Source organism: Cynocephalus volans, chromosome 1 (genome assembly GCF_027409185.1).
Source record: "Cynocephalus volans isolate mCynVol1 chromosome 1, mCynVol1.pri, whole genome shotgun sequence".
NCBI lineage: Eukaryota > Metazoa > Chordata > Mammalia > Dermoptera > Cynocephalidae > Cynocephalus > Cynocephalus volans.
Genome location: NC_084460.1, coordinates 9,637,401 through 9,659,320, shown reverse-complemented (window position 1 = coordinate 9,659,320; position 21,920 = coordinate 9,637,401). Strand labels below are relative to the sequence as shown.

The window sequence follows — 21,920 nt, the reverse complement described above, 5'->3', positions numbered from 1 at the left end:
TGATAGCCTATGTACACCAAACAGCAATTCTACTTGCTATGTATCAATGTTTAAAGAGTTCCACTAAAACAATTTCATGGTTACACCTTGCTTAGTGGGGAAAAAATTAATTCAGTAACTATACTCTAAGAACAACCTCCCTTCCCCACCAAAAGGAAGGGGAAAGGGAAAACAAACCAACCAACTTTAACACAAGTCAGAAAAATAATCTCAACAGCCAAAGTTGATTAGATATAATAAAGTCCAGTTGCTAAAACTAATCTCACTCAGATTGTATGCAATCTTATTTTATAGACAATCCTAACAAGGTTTTTTAATGGGTTTCCCACCCCAACTGGGACAGGAAGTCAGAAAGGAAGGGTAGAAACAATAAGGAGTTTTATAAGCCTGACAAAGAAATACATATTCCCCACTCCCCACCCCCCAAAAAACACTTGATAGAAAAATGGGAAGGGAGAGGGACAAGCAACCTAGGAATGGTAAGCACACTGGCAAATAGTCCCATGCCATTACTCTTTTTTCCCTATGGTTTCCAGTTTCCTTCAGGATAAAATCCAGGCTCCTTAGCATGCCGTGCCAAGCCCTGTAAGCCCTACCTCTCTAGCCTGCTCTCCCACTTCTCCTGGACATGTATCCTTGAATTCCGGTTGTGTACAACTCTCTGTGATTCCCTGAATGCACCATGTTCTCTTGCAGGGCTTTACCTTCCTCCTCTTCACTTGGTTACCCAAATCCTTCAGGGTTCAGCTCAGACATCACCTCTTCTGGGAAGGCAACTCCAACTTAGCTCCCCAATGACCACCTCTAATCTAAGTTACATGATCCTTTCATGTACTAACAGAACACAATTATTTCTATCGTACTATTTAGTACTGCGATTAACTGTCTAGTTGAATCCCTTACTAGACTGTGCTCCTTAAAAGCAAGATCTCAGTGTCTTTATCAATTCCCCTTGCCCAACACACACACACACACACACACACACACACACACACACACACACACACACACACACACACACACACACACACACAATTCCCCATCTATCCAGAATTGTGAGAATTGTGAAGCTGCTGCTTACTCAATCAATAAAAGTTCTCTACATAGTATTTCTGTTTCAAAACTTGTGGATATGTACTTTTTATTTTTAAAAATGTTTAATATGTAAGCATCACTTAATTTCAGGATAAATGCTACTTAAGAAACGTTAAAGTATAATTTAATCAACATGCAGAGAGCATGACCTTTAAGAAATCAATATCCCATAAAACACATCGACACATTTCAAAATTTCTACAACCCACAGCCTTATTAAATAGCAGTTGATTCTGCAGTTGAAAAACTGTAAAATGTACTACTTAATAATAAGATGTATGTGTCTATTAGTAGTTTTATCCAAGATATAGAGAATGACTGTTTCAGGGATTTATCAATATTAGAAAAAGAAAGAAAATCTTTACAATATTCTGCCTCTTCCTTCACTAAAACAGGAAACAACTAAAATATACCCTCCACTGGAAAATGGAGTACTACTCAGCAATAAAAAGGAACAAACTGCTGAAACACTAATGTCCTATGCTAAGTGAAGAGAAGCCAGACTCAATGTGTATAACTGTACCCATTCAATTTATACGACATTGTTGCAAAGGTGAAACTATAGGGAATATACAGATCAGTGTTTGTTGGGGTGAGAGGGGGACTAACACGTGGGAATTTTATTAGGGTGAAGGAACTATTCTATATTTTGATTGTGGTAGTAGTTACACAACTGTATACATTTGCCAAAAGTTGCAGAACTTACACTAGAAAGGGTGAATTTTATTTTATGGAAATTATCCTGAACGGAAAAAATATACTAACATCTAGTCTTTCACTTCAAAGACAACAATATAAAAAATATTCTACTCTTCTCTGAAAAAGAGCATATTGAACAAACAATAAGCTAAAGGTAAAAGATTTCTCCTTGAGTTAACAAACTGTCTTAGTTCTCTCTGGCTGGTTAGCTAGCATGTCAATGAATAGGAAACAGATTTGATGTTGTTGATTAGCTGATCTTTGTTTCATAGTCACACCCAGTTTCTAAGCCCTACCAATTCCTCCTTAAATGTCTATTTCACATCTATTCCCTCTCATCTACTCTTAAAATCTCATATCACTCCCCAAATTAAAAACCTTTAACAATTTCTAAGCACCTACAAGATAAAGTCCATGTACATTAATAGAGCATAAAAAGCCCTTTATTGTCTGACTCACCTCCTTTTCCAGATTCATCTTCCACCACAGGCAACCCTGTTACTAATACCTTTCAGAAAGCAATTTGGCCGTTTATATCAAGAACCTTAAAATAATCCATGCCCTTTAACCCTTTTACCCAGTAACCCTAATTCTAGGAATTTATTCTGGGGAAATAATCCACATAATACTAAAACCAGACAGCTCAAATAAAAGCAAGAGAATTGCAAAGTAAATTATAGTATATGGACAGGATAGTTCCTGATGTAGTTGTTAAAATCATGTTTATGGAAATATTTATGATTTACATTAAGTGAACAAAGAAGCTAGATATAAAGTTATACGTGCAGTGTGATCTCAATTATGTAACACAGTATAGAGAAAAAGAAATTCTACAATTTTATTTCTAACACTGGGAATATAAGTGATTTTTATCTTCCTTCTGGTTTTCTGTATTTTCCAAGTTTTCTCTGATGAGCATATTTTTAAAATTAGAAATACATACACACACACCCTTTTTGATTCAGTGATTTCTTACCTAGGCCTCTATTTTGAAGAAATAATACAGACGCAGGCAAAAATTTACGTGCAAAATGACAGAACATTTCTTAAATGGACTTAACACAGAATGATTTAATATCAGTGTACATGGATGATATCATTAAAAAAATTGAAAAAAAATTAAATTGTTTAATCTATAAAAAGAATAAAGTTTTAAATAGTTTTTACAGATACATTTTATATAACATCAAATTCACCCATTTAAAGTGTAAGTTTAGGGCTGGCCAGTTAGCTCACTTGGTTAGAGGGTGGTATTGGTAACACCAAAGTCAAGGGTTAGGATCCCCATGCTTGCCAGCCACCAAAAAAAAATAAAAGTGTAAGTTTAGTGGGTTTTAGTACACTTACAAGGTTGAGCATCCATCATCACAACCTAATATTTGAACATTCTGAATACTCCATAAAGAAACCCCATACCCAGTAGCAGTCAATCCTTTTTCCCACTCCCACCCACCCAGCCCTGGGCAATCACTAATTTACTTTCTGTCTCTATGGATCTGCCTATTTTAGACATTTTATATAAATGGAAATATACAATATGTAGTCTTCTGTGACTAACTTCTTTCACTCAGCATGTTTTCAAGGCTCACCCATGTTGTAGCATGTATTACTACATTCCTTTTTACTGCCAAATAACATTCCATTCATTGTATGGATATACTGCATTTTATCAATCCATTCATCAGTTGAAGCACATTGGGTTTTTTTTTCACTTTTTGACTATTATAAATAGTGCTGCAATGAACATTTATGTACAAGTTTTTGTGCGCACATATGTTTTCATCTTGTTTGGGTATAAAGTAGGAGTGAAATTGCTGGGCCATAAGGTAGCTAACAGGTTTAACTTTTTGAGGAATTATCGAACTGTTTTCCAAAATGGCTGCACCATTTTACATTCCCACTAGCAATATATGAGGGTTCCAATTTCACAGACTTCCCAACATTTGTCTTTTTATTATAGCCAGCCCAGGAGATATGAAGCAGTGTCTCAATGTGGTTCTGATTTGCATTTCCCTAATGGCTAATGATAATAAACATTTTTTCATGTGCTTATCAGTTATTTGTATATCTCTAGAGAAATGTCTACTCAAATCCTCTACCCATATGTCTAGGGTGTCTTTTTATTCAGTCAAGAGTCCTTTATACAAGCATATTCTACATAAAAGTTCCTTGTCAGATAAATGATTTCCAAATATTTTCTCCCATTCTGTGGGTTGTCTTTTCACTTCCTTGATGGTGTTCTATGATGCACAAAAGTTTTTAATTCTAATAAAGTCCAATTTATCTATTTTTTCTTTTGTCACTTGTACTTTTGGTGTCATTGCCTACAAATGCCAAGAAAATTGCCAACAAAAATCGCCTAATGCAAGTTCACAAAGATTTATGCCTTTTTTTTCTTCTAGGAGTTTAATAGTTTCAGCTCTTACATTTAGATCTATGATCCACTTTGAGTTAAATTTTGCATATAGTGTGAAAGCAGGAATCCAAATTCATTCTTTTGCATGGAAATCCATTTGTCCCAGCACCATTTGTTGAAAACTCTACTTTTCTCCCAGTGAATTATCTTGACACGCTTGGCACATCAGGACACAGGAAATAAAGTTATACACCGTTTTACAGACAAACTCAACTATATGAGAAAAGTCTATATGGTAGTCTCCAGATAATCACTCTTTCATTTCCTTTTTCCATAAGAGTATGTATTAAAATCTGCAAGTATCTTATTCATTTGTTTACTTTTTTCTTAGCAGTCTCCCTGATTAGAGTGTATACTTCATAGGGACAGGGACTTTGACTTGTATATTGTTGAATCCCCAGGGCCTACAATAGTATGTGATTCCTAGACGGTACCTAAGAATTATTTACTGAAAGAATAAGCATACATGTAACTGCCATTATGACTAAATTTTTCTTAATGTTCTACAATTAATATACATTACTCTTACATAGAAAATTAAGATATTTTAAAGATTTGTATTACTTCTAGATCAATTTATTATTCCTTAAAGTTCTAAGAACCTCAGTTTTTGCCAAACTTTTATTTTAACTTTTTTTACAGGTCCCCAAGCACAATGACACCATCAGATACTTAGTAGCTCAGGTCTACATCTTAGGAGTCATCCTTGATAGTCTTTCTTTTCCCTTATGCCACATATCCAAATTGTCAGTAAGTCCTGTCAGATCTACCTCCAAAATATATATCCAATCTAACCACCTCTCACCATCTCCACTACTAACCAATTCCAATCCAAGCTACCACTATCTATTGCCTGAATAATAGCAATAGTTTCTTAATTGGTCTTTGTTCTCATTTATAAACCTCCACACATCAGCCATAGGGATAAATCATACCACCACCACAAACGCAATGGCTTCCTGGTGCATAATAATAAAATTCAAACTCCTCACCTTTGGCCTGACACTCTCCCTGGTCTAGTTCTTGCCTTCAATCCATTTCCTTATTTCCCATTTATTTACTGAATTCTAGACACGTAAGCTTTTTTTGTCCCTGGCATATGTCACGGTCATTCTCTTCTCAATACCTTTCTACTTACAGACTTTCTTCTGCCTGAAATGCGCTTCACACGGCTAGCTCTTTCTTGCCACTGCAAGTCTTAAGTCAAATGTCCCCTAAAAAGAGGCCTTCCCTAACAATCCTAGCTAAAGTAACCAACTCTTCTCATACTCCCTGTTGATTAACTTATTTTCTTCATACCACTCACCACTATCTGAAATGATCTTGTCTTGTTTTTGTCTCTTCCTCCACTTTAGAATTTAATTTCCATGAGGAAACGACTTTTTCAGTTCCGTATCATTCCTAGTGCCTGGACCAGTTTTTGGCATATAATAATCTCTCAAATATTTGTTGAATAAATGATTGCTATTCTAAACATTGAGAGCAATGCAGAACTGTGTTTGATTCTCCATTAATTACTTCAGGAAATATATAAGAGTGAAAGACAAGATATTTTTACATCAAGAATCAAGTCACCTGGAAAATCAAATTTAGAAGTTGATGATATATAATGATTCCAAGGAAAATAACACTGGTTTAAACAATAATAATTAGCTTAAACAAATAGTAACAATTAGTTTATACAAATAATAAAACTATTGGAACATATTCTGATGCACTCCTCCTACCCTTTTCATTTGATTTACAATTACTGAAGCACGCACCAGTGTAATCAGAATATAAAGATGAATACAGGATACAAAAATTAATAAGAACTTTCAACTATTCTAAAGATATATCTAGTTAGGTGGAGAAAACATGCACAAACAGGAATACCACGTGATTAATGCTATACCAGCAGCAAGAACTCCATGCTTTGACAGCCCAGGGAATGAGTGATTCTGTGTGAGGAGAGGTAACTGGAGGGAGAGTTGTTATGTTGGGGAGGTCTTCCCAGAGCTGGCCCCTGAAGGGCACACTGCCTTTTGATACACAGAAATCTCTTTTCAAGGAGTTAAGTGATTTTCGCTTTTTCCATTCAGATAGCAAGTAATGAAAAAAGACTATAAATGTAATTAGATTTAAGGTTGCCACTATTTAATATTATCATAGCCAACACTAATAAGCACTTTATGTGCCCAGCATTGCTTTAAACTAGTTATATGCATCACCCATATTGTGTGACGGTAGGTACTACTATCATTCCCACGCGGAAGAATGATGATATTGAGGCACAGAATAGTCAGTGACTTACCTAAGGTCATACAATTAGTAAGTGACAGAGCCAAGATTCCAAAAATCCTAGCAGCCATACTCAGCTCATGCTCTAACCACTCGTCAGTATAGTTTAATAGGAATGGTAATACCTACCTCACTGGGTTGCTGTAAGAACTGAATGAAATAAGGTAACACAATGCCTGACACTTTAAGTTATGGAAGATAACTTAGAACAAGCAAACTTCTTGTTCTTTCACTTGTTAGGCCTTCGAGTGCTTTTCTATGGTTCCGGATGCCTCAATGAGAATCAAATACCACTGTTTCATTTTTAAGGAAAGGAAGGAACTGGCATTTATTGAGGAATTTCCTATATGCCAGAATCATTTTAAAGGTATTATTCTAATAATATCTGCCTTATCCATCTCAAAGGATTTTCATTTTAAGAGTCAAATTAAAAATTGCAATGTGGTATACAAAAGGGAGGTCCTATCCAATTAGTTCAGCACTTAAAACTCAATTTCTATTGTATTAAAAAGAAAGGTATGTAGCAATAGAAGGAATAAAAATTAAAGTAATCCATCTCCATGGGAATCTATCATTTATCATAATTAAGAATGCTCTCTCATTCACTCACATTCATTCAGTAATACCTGTACGGGCTTACTATGATAGTAGCCATCTTGCTATTGAAATATACAAACCATCTTAAAAGAGTTCAACAGCCTAGTTTCACAAAACATCTTAATGAGTGGTATAAAAGAAATTCATATGCTATCTTAGCACTGTTTCTTAGACATGTGCAGAAATGTAGAGAATTAAACTGTTGTGCCCACACTAACTTCCCATTACAAATTAAACAGGCCAATCCACAAACTCTAAAGCTGTTCCAATAAGGTAGCCATTAACCACATGTGGTTTAGTGAGTCCTTCAAACGTGGCTAGTGTGACCAAAGAATTGTATTTTTAATTCATTTAATTAAATTTAAAAATTCATTCTCAATTCTTTTACTGGAAAACAAGTAAGTATGTATGGAGCAACTTGGATATGTGAATCTACTTTTTCAACTGTAAATTTTACTATCTCTAAATACATATCAAATATTTCCAGTGAAAATTTAGCATTTGAATTGATATGTACTTTAACTATAAATACATGTACTGCATTTCCAACAATTTGTATGCAAAAAGAATAAAATTTCTCCTCAATTTTCATAGTGATTAAACATTCACATATTTTGAAAAGATTGGTTTAAATAAATTTCACTTTTTCTCTTTTCTTTTTTAATGAGGCTACCAGAAAATTTAAAGTACGTACATATGTAGCTTGTATTTTCTTTTAGTTTTATTTTTGATTGACAAATATGACTGTATATATTCATGGGGTACAAAGTGATATTTTGATACATATATACATCATGAATGATCAAATCAGAGTAATTAGCATATCCATTACTTCAAATATTTATCATTTCTTTGTGGTAAGAACATTTAAAATTGTCTCTTTTAGCTATTTTAGAATATACATTATTATTAACTATAGTCACCTCCCTGTGCAATAGAACACCAGAACTATTCCTCCTATCTGTTACTTTGTGCCCTTTGACCAATATCTTCCCTTTCGCAGTTCCTCACACCCCCAAGTCTTTGGTGACCACCATTTATTCTATACTTCTATGAGTCCAACTTTTTTAGATTCCACATGTAAATGCGATCATACAATATTTGTTTCTCTGTGCCTAGCTTATTTCACTTAACATTATGTCCATTCAACAACACTAATCTAAAGATTAAACATTCTTACAACAAAGCTTCAATGATTTGAGAATTCTTCAAAGCTCCTGAGCTTCAGCAATTGACTTAAAAGATAGCTCCAGAGCAAGTTGGAAGACTCTTACTTGTATTTGCCTGTGCTTTATCTTTAGCTCCTACTACATAAAAATGCCACCACCAACAACAAAAATATGAAACCATTTTAAAACAAATGCTAATTACATTTATAAGCGGGCTATTTTCTGAAAGCAAACCAAGTTAGGAATAAGGGTAGAAAATTAATTTTGCTTTTCTATAAGGCTATGGAATGTGCATAAAGCAAATGTACTTCACAGGGCCTGGTTTTCCAAAGCCTTGTAGTTTCAAATATTGACCTTGCAAAGGGCACAAAATTTTCCCCAGGCTATAGTCTCTGTTGTAAGATAAAGAATTGTAACACAGCAAGGTTGCTGGCTCCAAGACAGACAGGTTACTGACTGATATGTAAAGATACTGGGAAATTGCTGTAAGAAGAGAATGTTTGCTAAAATCAAGGTTTTGTTGCAAATTGCATTATGGAATGTCACCTTGTCTGTCTTACTGAATGTTACCAGCTTCTATTGTTAAGCTTATTAAACTATACCTAGCAAAAACTCCACCTATATTCTCTTCCTGTAACTTCCTGGTCTGGAGAATAAATGAGGGAAGAGAACCCCAATTTGTGGTTAATTTCCCAAATGGAAGGAATGCCTCTATCTTGAAGGTTCCGGGAGATTAACCCCTTTTCGAGGCTTCTCACTGCTCAGAAGAGATGGGTTTTGAGTAATCTTTGGCAGCTCCATCACCCAGGGGAAAAGGGGTGACAAATCCGTGGGAGGCAAAGCAACATAAGGCAACCAGAACTAACAACCTATAAGGTAATGTAAAAATGCTGAAAAGAATAAAGTCTTCCTTCGATGTGCTCCAAAAGCACAAACACAATGATAAATGACCTTCCAGCTGTGGTACCCACTGAAGTTTCTATCTTTCAGCAAGCTTGTCTACAACTTGCTGCAACAGAATGAGTTCTCAGACTTTTCATAACTTCAATTAGAGATTAAATTCTTAATTAAAAAAAATTAATGTATTTTTTACTTAATTGCTTTTTAAAAAACCTACATAAAAATTGATTCTTCAATTTTAATGTAACAAAGCAAATTATGGAATAGAATAAGCAGCACTAAGGATTACAATGTCAGCCACTAGAAAACTAATCTTACGAGCTCCGAATCACTCTAGACCAAAAACTACTCAACTCCATGGGGGTCCTTGTACAGCAGATTTCATGAGGAATGTAACAAGTTTGTCCAAAGTATTACTGAAATAAATGAACCCAATGTTAGTCTATACTTTTCCCACTGTAAAATTTCAAGAAAAATGAACAAGTGATAGCTCAGAAGCACAATTGCAAGAGAAAACTTCTTACTTCTAACATCAATGCAAGGAGACAGGGACAGAAGAAAAATTGTTGTTAAAATGTTTCTGAAGTGTTAGGTGTAAATCTTTGAGTATGACTTCATGGACAATCTAGAGAGGAATATTATGTTACAAGTAAGCTCAAGAAACCTTAACAATCTTCTATTTATTATACTCTGTATTTTATGTATACAAATAGCAAACAGTACAATAAAGAGACTACGCCTACTAACTCAGAGACTAAAATGTTGCTCTGCAGATAAAAACAATGTATTTATATGTTAAATTCAGTTTTTTGAGAGTTTCAAGCTTTTTTCACATTTCAAGCTTTTTTCAGATTTCAAGTGTGGAATGCTTCCTCTCAAAGTATTTAATTATTACTGAAAAAAATATAAAGTTACATTAACATAAAAACACAAATGTATGCAGGCTTCCTGTATATTAAGTTAAACACCATTTTGACTTAAACCAATTCTATTTATGAAAAATAGTCATGTTTATTTGTTTTGTATGTTTGTCTTTTAATAAACTTTATTTTCCAGAGAAATTTTATTTCACAGCAAATCTGAGCAGAAAGTACAAAGCTCCCATGTATCCCCAGTGTTTATTTTTTAACATTTTGGCTCAATGAACTGAACTGCCTCAAAAGAAGAGAGGAATAAATATAAAGAGGAAGATGTTAATCTCCATGGCCCTTGGCAAAGAAAAAACTCTATCCTGAATGACTCTACACTCTACCACTACCAGTTGTCTGAAATTGGCAGGTGGCTAAAATTAAGAGAGTATACTGAACTTCTGTTATTTAGCAGTTTAAGAGAACTGGAAAGACACTATGAGCCAGAGAAAAGGAATATTATTCCTCAGTATAAGGTTCTATCATTGACAGTCGTGTTCTTGTTAATTTTTTTTTAATGCTAGATTTATTTTATAGCTCCACAAATAAGCTTAGATGAAGACACAATGAGTATCACAAAATGTCAGGTTCACAGGATGCAGCATGTACATAAAAACATAAGATGCAATAAACATATGAAAAGATAGTCAACTCACTACTAATCAGAGAAATGCAAATTAAAATAATGAGAAACCAGTTCACACCCACCAGACTGGCAAAGATTTTAAGTATCATAATAACAAGTGGTGAAAGGAAATGGAGAAATATGCTATAGATGATAAGATGCAAACTAGAACAAACTAGTAGAGTAGAAAATACATATGGCATGTCCTTCAACCCCAGGCTTCCACTCTAGATATATACCAAGGAGAGACACACAATGGGGCTAGAGTAGTAATATATAACATGAAAATTGCCTACTGTGAAAACAGTTTACATAGACAAAACAAATAAATAAAAGAGCAAAAAAACAGGGTGATGTCCAAATGTCGATCAATAAAGTCACAGATAAACCTGTATAGGATACTATGGAATATAATTCAGCTGTAAAAATAAAGAACAATGCACCAGCCAGCTGCAAAAGGAAAAAACAAAAAAAAATCCAGAGCTACATCTAAACCAAAAATCAACCCCCTCCCCAAAAAACCCACAGTTTGCTTTAAGAAAAAAAAAAAGCCACAAAAGGGTCAAGAAGCACAACATTCATATAAATTTTAAAAACACGTTAAGGCAATACATATTATTACAGATGCACATATGTATAGCTAAAAGTATGAAAATATCAATAAGAATGAAATATATCAAATTCAGGTGACCATGTTGAACTTTACCTAAGTCTTATGCTCCTGGAAAGCAGTGGATTAAGAAATTCAGCCCCATCATTTCGTGTTCTGGAAAAGAGGCAACTGAAAAGGACCAACCTATTGCATATTCCGAGGAAAGGCCCATCCCCTTCCTTTCTCAGGGCCCCAGGTCCCCTTTTTTCTTTGAAATGTTTCTCCTTAACGAATATTCTCCTAATTGCAACAGCCTGAATAAAGTCATCTCCTTCAGTAGCCAGTACATTATGTCTTTAAACAGGAGTGGTTATCTATGGGGAGAAAAGGGCATGGGGTGAGAAAGATGTGTTTAGCTGTAAGAGTCACATAAAAATCTGAAATATGGCAAAAAGTTAATTTTTTTTTTTTTTGTACAAAGGGATCTGTTATTCTGTGTACTTTTCTGCTTAAAATGTTTCTAAATTGATTTTTAAATTATTTTAAATAAGCTTGATTGTGGAGTCAGAAAAAGTGATTTGTTACAAGTCAATCCTTTACAGTGTGTTTTCTCATATGTTAAATAGGCACATGAATACATGCCCAGCCTATTTCAGCAGGTTGTTATAAGTAAAAGTGTTTTTGCTAATCACCAGTTGTTTGCTTTTAGCTCAGTTTGTTAGAGAAGAGTTCTGATCAGGGTAAGGTTAAGAGTTAGATTATTATGAAGACAAACTCTGTTTAAGGGACAAGGTTTACAGTGCTACTTTTCAGACAGCCAAACAGCTATCCTACAAATGCATACCTTGGTTACAAGAGGAGCTAGGTCTACGTGTGATGTCTCAATCTATATCCAATTAGAACTACTAAGCAAATAACCCTAGGAACTTGATGGTGGGCTGGTAAGTAATCTTTGTATTAGGAAGCTGGCACAGCCAGTACCCACATACAAGTTTTGTTTAGGGCGTGTAAATGCGGTTTGTGTGGAGGTAGGTTTCTGGTTTTTTTTGGCACTATAAAGTGAGATGTTTGAAAACATGAAATCCCATCTTAAAAGTGCCCAGGATGATCTTTTGAGAGTTCGTTTCAGATCGCTTTATTCCAAGCTTCTAGAAGATTTGGTGAGTACCAGGAAGTGATTCTGCTAATTTAAAACCTATCAGCAATTAAAATTTAACCTTGAGAAAGAAAAGAAACTTGGAACTAAGCGTCTAACCAACAGATCTAAACAATTTCAAACAGAGTGCTAGAATCTGGGAATAAAGTAACTCTCCATCTTCACAATATGTGTAATAGCTGGACTGAATGGAAATGCGCTTTGCTCAGAAGGTTAGATACCAGAATAATCTTTAAAAATGGTTGATATCTATTCTGAACTTTCATTCTTTGAAAGCATCTCAACAAGAGTAAGTAAAAGTAAGGTTTTCTTGACTTCCATAAGGCCAACAAGTTTGAAATGTGTTTGGAATGCTCCCCGTCTTTAATTTTTACTTCTCCCTCTTCCGCCAAGAACCAGGAAATATACGACTGTTCCTTCATTTTATTTGAATGTACAGAAGTATGAAAGTTAAGCTTTAACTAAAACTAAGCATTTAACTAAAGTTAAAATGTTTGGTCCTATTTTCAAACAGAAAAATAAAAGTCTGTAGCAGCTCAGAAAAATAGAACGTCAAATCAGGAAACCCTAGAGCGAGCTCCAGTCCATTTCAAAGCACTTTTGTCAGAGTTGATGGTGTTAAATTATCAGAACTCAAAGCCCTTAGACTAAGTCTTTTAGTATAAAGTAATATACACATTTAAAACCTTAAAGAGGTTAAAAAGACTTAAGATGCTGATCTTCTCTGTAAGTTTATAGCATTAAACCAAAGAATAACCAAAAACTGAATACCAGATCCTTATTATACATCCTCAGTCATCAAAAACTACCAGTTAATCTCTTTTTCTTCCACTAATGAGCCAGCCCTCATCTTTATGAAAGATACAATACCTTAAGAAAACCAAAATTGTTATTCAGTGAAAACGTTTTGTATGCAGATAAAATGGTACCAACTGCTTCCAGGCAGGCAGATGCAAAAACAACGTAATATTTCTAGCAAAGTCTGGTATGGCTTTGCCTGCAATTCACTGACCAAAAATGGTAACAGTGCGTGCACACTAAAGAAAATGACAAAACGTTCCACTTGATCGTCCGGTTAAGAATGCTGTTTTACAGATGACAGTGACAGTTTACAGTTGAAAAAATACCTAAACTAAGAAAAATGCCCATCATCTAGAACATAGTGATGAGTATCAGTTTACTTTCTAGTGACTCGAGTAATTAATGACCTTTTAAAAAGCTTTTAAGTTTGCTGTACAAATGAGCATCCCACTATGACGCCCACACCTTGCACGCTGAGTTCCAGCAGAGCCAGACTGTTTACAGGTAAAAGAAAATTTCTAACCATCCACGGACAGATCGGGCAGGGCAGGGTTAAAAGAGACACCAACAAGCTTGACAAGCACAAGAGAGTGCTGCTGGAAGCTGATTGCCAGATACGACAAACAAAGCGGCTGCGAGGCCACCCTGCTCTTAACCATGCCAGGATCATGCTCGTTAGCGATCATCCCGCCCTTCAGGGTTGTTCAATAAAGGCCTTATTTTCCTTATTGAGATGAGCAGACTCAAGGGCCGAAACGGGCACGAGTCACCGACCGCCTCAGCGCCAGCTTTACAGAAATCCGTGCCAACAAGGAAGGTCGCCGAATTCCACCCTCCCCCACCTCCGCTAGGTCTGCGGATCCCGGATCAATTCCAGGGGGTGGAAGTGCTCGACCCCGGCTGTTCGTACCCAGGCTCGGGCAGTAGGCACCGCGGAGGCCACGCTCGGGGGCGGCGGCCTCGCAACAGCTGTAAGCCGCCCCTGGGCCGTTGGGCGCCTGAAGACCCTCCTCTGCCGAGACTCCGGGTCCCTGCCCGGACAGGGGCGCGGCCCACCCCACTCAGCCCCGACCCCGCGGCGCCCCGGAGGCCGGTTGCCCCCAGCTGCCTCAGCCCACGCCTCGGGCTGCCTCCCACTCACCATCTTGGCCGCAGCGGTCGCAGGGACGCGGTGGAGAAAGCCGACGGGCGCCGAGTCTGCGGAGCTTCCTCCTCACTGACTGCAGCGGGACCAAGAAACCCCGCGCGGAGCCCAGGCGGCGGCGCGAGCCTACCAAGGGGCGGGCGCGCGCCTCGGGCAAAACGCGCCTGCGCACGTCACGCACCGCCCGCCGTTGCTACGCAACTGGCCGGCCTGGCAACGCCCCGCCCCAGCGGCCATCCCGAGTCTGGGCGGGCTAGGTGGGCGCCCGCCCTCACCCGCTCAGGTCTTTAGGGTTTGGGAGTAGGTCCTCCCTTACCTTCCCGGAACGAGGAGGCGGACTGGGTTAGCAGTCGCCGGTGAGGGGCGGGCAAGAGATAACCCGGGGTGGGGTGGCCTTTCTCTACGTGACGCCCCGCCCACTGCGCGGCCTTTGCCCGTACTTAGGAGCAGCCACCTGGCCAGGTGTGCGCCGCGGCCGGGCCTGGGGCCTGGGAGGGGAGGGGAGGGGAGAGGAGGGAACGCGGAAGAGAAGGAAAGGAAGGGCGCGGCCGCGGCGGAGGGGACGCCGCCGCATTTTTTACCTACTTTGGTGCGATTCCCGCCACCCTCCCCTGATTGGCCCAGCCTGGCACGACGGGCCTTCGCGTGAGGGAAAAATCTGCCCATTTTTCCTCCTTCCCGAGGCGACCGTGGCTGTTGAGGGTGCTCTGTGAGTCACCGCTAATTTCAGGTCTGGAAAACACGGAGTGATTTATTTTTCTTTGGGAACAGCCGGGGGCAGGAGGCCCGGCGGCCCGCAGGGTGGAGCTGGGACACGGCGGGGCTGCTTTGGGACGATGGCGCCAGCCCCGCAGCTCCGTTTTGGGGGGTTTTAATTTGGATTGTGTCTTTCTAATGGGAGGTTGCATCAGAAGCACGGTTTTCAGAGGGCCAGAAGGAATCCCAACGTTTTTCCTGAAAGTGTTTTTGTGGGGAATAAAGGGAAAAGAAAGCATTTACAACTGGGATGATTGTTTTGTTTTACTTAATTTAGGCTACCGAGAACATCGTGGCCTCTACCAAAACTTTTAATTCTCCAAATATGGAGCTTTGGGGCAAGGTGTTGAGTATGCTTTTTGTTTTTTTTTCTGTCCACTATATATAAAATCTAGGTTGTAGGTGACTTTTGTTGTGCCCATTCAACATAGAAAACCTATTTTTCATTACCCTCGTCCTTTTTCTTTTTAAAGACAGTAAGTTGTGGCAATTTTAAACCTTTTCTACCTGGTGCAAGATTTTTGGCAGGCTAGAGCAGTGGTCTCAACTTTAGGGTGCAGCAGTCACCTGGAGGAAGGAGAGAACTGAGCTGTGGTTACTACAGGTGAGGGAGGGGAGAGGGAGGGTGGCTAGTGAGAAACTGGCTAATGGACACAAGGAATGATTCCATTTTGTAATGATGAACATGCTGATTATCCTGTTTTGATCATCACATATTGTACACAGGTATAAATATCGAACTCTGTGCTATACAAGTATGTTTAATTATTCTTCAATAAAAAAGTCAACTGGAGAAGTCACTTCTATGTGCTCCCACCCCGAGAGTTTCAGACTCAGTACATGTAGGGTAAGACCTGAGAATTTGCATTTCTAACAATTCCCAGCTGATGCTAACGCTGCTGGTTGGGAACCACACTGAGAACTCTTGGGCTGATGAGAAAGAACCCACCTGTACCCAACTGCAGCTGGAACGCTTTGTTTCTGTCTGCAAGTACTTAGTGTCCTTCCACCTCTAAATATCAGACTTCCTTTCTAGTCCAAAATTGAATTGTGCTCATTTAAGGAAACATGCCTGCCTGCTGTATCCTCACTTCAGCATTTCATCCTCCCCCCTGCCACCAGCGTTATGTCCGTACATTAGAATCTGATCCTGATACTTGCCTGCTTAAAATTTTCTATAGCTTCCTGCAGAATTCTTAGCAGGTCTGTATTGCCCTTCTGCCTCTATCCTCAGCCTACCTTTTCTGTCTGTCTCTCACATCTTCCAAAGTGCCCCCTGTTCCTTCCAGACTAGACTTGTTCCAGAGCCCTTCTTTCTCTTTCTAATTGATGATCATGGGCCTAGTTCATTTCTCAACCTGGAATGTTTCTATCACCCCTGTAGTCAATCTGAAGACATGTTTGACCACTTCCCAAGGGATCAATTGTGGTTCTTCCTTCTATAATCTCACAGTCCATCACTTCTCAACTCTTAAGAAGCACCCAAATCACCTGGGGATCTTGTGAAAATGCGGGTTCAGGAATTTAGGGATGGGTTCTCAGAGGCCCCCAGGAGATGCAGATGCTGCTGATCCTCAGACTTTTTTTTATGGTTTTTCCCCACTGTTACTGTACCTCTGTAATTGTTTATGTATGAGGAGTCTTCAAAGAGTTCATGGAAGGATTTGTATTATTTTTTAATTCTATTTTTCCATGAACTATTTGAAGTACCCTGGTATATTTGCAACTACCACCAGATTAGACTAGTTCTTCAGGTCAAGGGATACCGTAGTGAGGCACCCTCCTGCAAAAATGCACTTACACGCCACTCGTGCAGAAAAGGGCAGTTTATTCACTCCAGCTGGCCAGTGACCATCTCTCAGGGAGCAACCAAGGGAGAGAGAATGGTGTCGGGCCTTGGTCTTGTGGGGTTTTTAAAGGCAAAAACTACATCCCATTGGCACATGGTTTTGTCCAGGTGCACAAAGCAAGCTAGGGAGCTAGGTTATAGGAGCCAAGAATGAATTGTTAGAGCAATCAAGCATACAACTTTTCATTGTGTTTGGTTCCTGTTCCCATGTAATAGTTCACTGTGTATAGTTCCTGTTCCCATGTAATAGTTCACTGTGTATGGTTCCTGTTTCTATGCAATGGTTTTTGTTCCTCTGAGAAGGTCAGTGGTTTCTCATGCAGAAGGGGAGGGGGTAGTCTGCAGGTCAGATGGGGTAAAATGGAGTTACTTAGGTTAAGCAAGCAATTCTACAGAAGCAGTGTATGTTATGAGGGTGTAGGGAGCTCTATTTCAATACTTAGGCTTCATCTTTTATGAACTGGCATAGCCCCTGATACATAAATAGGTGTTTAATAAGTGTTCAGGAAATGAACCAATATCTGAAGATGTTTTTATGTTTATTAGGCATACTTCTATTGTATAACCTAAGATGAGCCCCTATTTTTCTTAAGTTCCTATTGAACTTTAGCCTATCATTTACCCTAAGTTTTCTAAATATTTTCATTCCTACTTGCTCCACAGAGGGAAAAAGTTTTAACAGAATGCTACAGGCTGAATGTTTATGCCCCGCAAAGTTCAAATGTTGAAAACCTAATCCCAAATGTGATATTTGGAGGTGGGGCCTTTGGGAGGTGATTAGGTCCTGAGGGCAGAGCTCCCATGAATGGGATTCATGCCCTTATAAAAGGGACCCCGAGACCTTTTTCCTTCTACCATTGTGAGGACACAGCAAGAAGACAGCCTTCTGTGAACTAGGAAGTAGGCCCTCACCAGACACTCAAACTGCTGATGCCTTGATCTTGCTTGGCCATCCCAGCCTCCAGAACTACGAGAAATAAGTTTGTGTTGTTTATAAGCTACCCAGTCTAAGATATTCTGTTATAGCTGCATGAATGAATGAAAACACATAGAGTTTCTCTTTAAATATGAGATGGATATATTCTATTTCTCATTTAGAAAACATTTTGAACACTTTATCTGTGAACATATAGGCACTTTCATTTAAACCATTAATATGAGTGTCAGAGAAAAATAAATTATACATTAATGAGGAGCTTAGACAAAGATGCATCAATAGATAGTCTGGAAAAAGCTCTTTTGCCAGGGGACATAACCTTGTCAGTACATAACACAGAAAAAACTATTTTTAGTCTCTCCCCTACCTTCCCACAAATTCACCTGTTCCCTATCCCCTCTCCTTTTTTATGTCTGTACTCTTTAAAAAATAACTTTAATCATATAAGCAAGACATAAATATATGTTCGTTATAAAAGATTCAAACAGTAAAACAAAGGAAAACCCCTTGAGCACCTATTCTTTCCCAAAACTCAGTCTCCTCCTCAGAGGGGACTGATGTCAATTTGGCATATGACCTTATAGAGGAATACACCTTGCACATGCATTTTGCTTTGTTTTTGTTGGTGTTTTGTGTTACGGTTTTATGCTGGATGTGTAGTGTCCTGTAGCTTGTTTTTATGCACTCAATGATTGTCTTGGTGATCCTGCCATATCAATAAATCGTTCCTTATAATTTCTTCAAAGCATGACTGTCCATTTTATTTAACCTTTTTCCTACTGATGGCCATTTAGGTTATTCCCAATTCTTAGCTATCAAAAACAATGCTTCAATGAGCAGCCTTGTGACTGGCCTCTTAGCATACATGAGCTGGTATACTTCTCAGAAAATCCTTCCAACTGAAATCAGGTCAAAAGAAATGCATGTATTTTATTTTAAAAATTACGTATTGCCAGATTGCTTTCTAAAAAGGCTATATCGATTTATAATCCTTGCTACAGTATTTGAGAATATCTGTTTACTTTCCATTAAAAGTTTGAGGCATCTTAGAAGAAGCAAAACTAACCTATGCTGAAAAAAAAAAATCAGAATAGGCATTAACTGGGGTGGGAGTGGGGATTGACTGGGGAGGGGATTGAGGGGACTTTTAAGGGTGATGGTAATTTTTTTTACCTTGGTAGGGGTTTAGGTTACATGGGTTTTTTTTTTACCTGTTTGAAGGTTTAGGTTATCAAAACTCATCTTAAGATTTATGCATTTTACCATATATAAATTATACCTGGAGGAGAAAAAAAACTTTTGCCTAAATAATACTGAATTCTAATTAATGATATACATGCTGAAGCATTTAGAGGTCAAGTGTACTGATGTCTGCAACTTATTTTGAAATGTATCCAAAAAATAAGATGGACTGATAGATTGATAGATGGATAGACCTATGATAACACCAGCTTATTAATGTTAATTGTAGAATCTAAGTAGAGGGCATTTGGGCGTTCATTATATAATTCTTTCAACTTTTCTGTATGTTGAAAATTCTTAAAATTTGTAAGGGGCAGTCTGAGGGGAAAGAAAACATTTATTGAGCATATGCTGTATGCCAGGCACTGTTCCAAGAATGGCATGCACATCATCTCATTTAGTTTTCCCAGGAATTCTTTGAAGCTTCCAGGCTACCACTCTGATCTCAGGTCCTACTGCTTTCTCCTTGGCCTAGTTTATTACAGCCACCTGGGCTTCCTGCTGTTCTTCAGATGCACCAGGCATGCTCCTACCCCAAGGCTTTTGTATTTGCATTAATGTTATCTCTACCTAGACACTCCTTTCCCAAATATTCACAAGCCTTGCGCCTTCACTTCCTTGAGATTCCTGCAGAAACATCATGTTCTCAAGAGGCCTTCTCTTTATCAGCCTGTTTAAAATGCAAACTCTCATCTGAAGCACCATCTGTATCCCCCTTCCCATTTTATTCCTGTCGTTGCATTATTACCTAACACATTATATACTGTGCTTATTTTTTTGTTTTGTTTTTTGTCCATCTCTCTTACTAAAAAGTAACTATCAAGGCTGGGGGTTTTCTCTGTTTTGTTCACTGCTTTGTCCCAAGTGCTTAGAACAGTGATTGTATTTGTTAAATGAATAAAAGAAATATATTTTAGTAAGGATTATATCTTGGCTGATTTTCTGTATTAGTCCATTTTTGTTGCTTATAACAATACACAGAATTGGGTAACTATAAAGAAAATGAAATTTATTGCTTACAGTTTCTGAGGCTGGGAAGTCCAAAGTCCATCTGGTGGTGGCAACAGTGACACATTGCAACACAGTGGAAGCAGAGAGAGCAGAGAGACCGACTCTTCTTTTAAAGCCCTCAGAACCATACCCTTGACCACCATTTTTAATCCATTCACTACTGCACCATCCTACAATCCAATCACCTCTTCAAGACTCCACCTTTTTTTTATTTAAAAAAAGATGACCAGTAAGGGGATCTTAACCCTTGACTTGGTGTTATCAGCACCATGCTCTCCCAAGCGAGCTAATCGGCCATCCCTATATAGGGATCTGAACCCCTGGTGTTATCAGCACCACACTCTCCCAAGTGAGCCACAGGTCAGCCCATGAGCTCCACCTTTCAATTACCATGATAGGATTTCCCACCCTCTTAACAGTCATAGTGGGGGCTAAGTTTCTAATACATAAAACTTGGGGGACACAATTCAAGCTTTAGTGACTTTTGGGGGGACAATTCAATCCACCACAGACTGTAAGAACAAAGACATACAAAATAGTGGCTTAAAACCACTATTACATTTTTACATGTAAAGTTTACATTATGAAGTGCAGAAGCAAGCAATTCAGATTTGGTATATTGACTTGGTGGTGGTAAAGACCCGGTTTCCATACTGTTGCTTCGCTGTATGTAGATTCCTTTTCCAAGGTCTCCTCATGGTCTGAGATGGCTGCTATAGCACCAATCATTGCTTCCACATTCTAGGCAGTAAGAAGGAAGAAAAGAAGAGGTACCCCTGCCCTTTAAAAGAAACTTCCCAGCAGTACCATTCAGTTTCCACTTTTATTTCCTTGACCAGAACTTAGTCATGTGACTGCAAGGGAGGCTGGGAAATGTGGTCTAGTCTCTGACCAGCTAAGAAATTGGGATTCCTTTATTAAGGGGAAAATGGATATTGGGAGATAACTAGTGGTGACTGCCACAGGTAGATATTATTATTGGTCTCATTCTACAAACGAGGTAAGGTAAAGAAATATTCCTTGGAAGCCCAGAGGAATAAGCAATCTGCCCCCAAACCCATGACCCTTACCATCAGGCCACATGACACATCACTCATGGGTGAGGCTGAACAAAAGAACTGAGGTGTCTCTTGCTTCCTTAACACCACAGAGAGGGATGGCAAAAACAAAAACAAATGGAAGCTGTAGAAAATACATTCAGAATGTTTCTTTACTTCCCATGGCCTGGTCCTGATGGATCAGGCAGTCCCAAGGGCCCTAGCATCTATTTTAGGAAAAGGCTAAATATATTGAAGTATATTCATGGGAATGATACAGTACCACATGGTAGCATTATGGATTTCTCTATTAGTCCTTAACGATAAAGTGTAAGTCATACACCACTATTTTATAACATTAAAGATTGAACAATTATATATGTATTTCAGGTGATAGTACGCTTCTTGAGTTAAACCATGAGAAAGTAAAGTAAAATGTGGCACAACAATCTTGAACGATAATTCTTAACCACTCTTGGGCTATGTGTGCCCTTTGAGTTTCTCACGAAAAGTGCAACCCTCTAGAAGACCCTTGTTCCTACTCACAAGGCTTGGCCTATGATTTCAGGGTGCTTATGGACTGCCCTGAGGACCATCTATTAAACTACATATTTTAAGTAAGTTTTGGGGAAATGTTCTAAAAAGGAAATCCAGTGTAGGGATAAATGAACAGTCCCATGGTCCCTCACACACACACTTACACACA

At 38.4% G+C, this 21,920-nt stretch overlaps 1 protein-coding gene across 1 annotated transcript in view; it reads right to left on the bottom strand.

Annotated features, from left to right (window-relative positions):
- DSTN (destrin, actin depolymerizing factor) overlaps positions 1-14,512 on the bottom strand; it is a 33,035-nt gene extending 18,523 nt beyond the window's left edge. The window contains exon 1 of the mRNA XM_063101384.1: positions 14,380-14,512. Within this exon, the coding sequence (XP_062957454.1) occupies positions 14,380-14,382 (3 nt within the window). The 5' untranslated portion in view covers positions 14,383-14,512. The remainder of the gene's footprint in view (positions 1-14,379) is intronic.
- Positions 14,513-21,920: the final 7,408 nt, after the last annotated feature.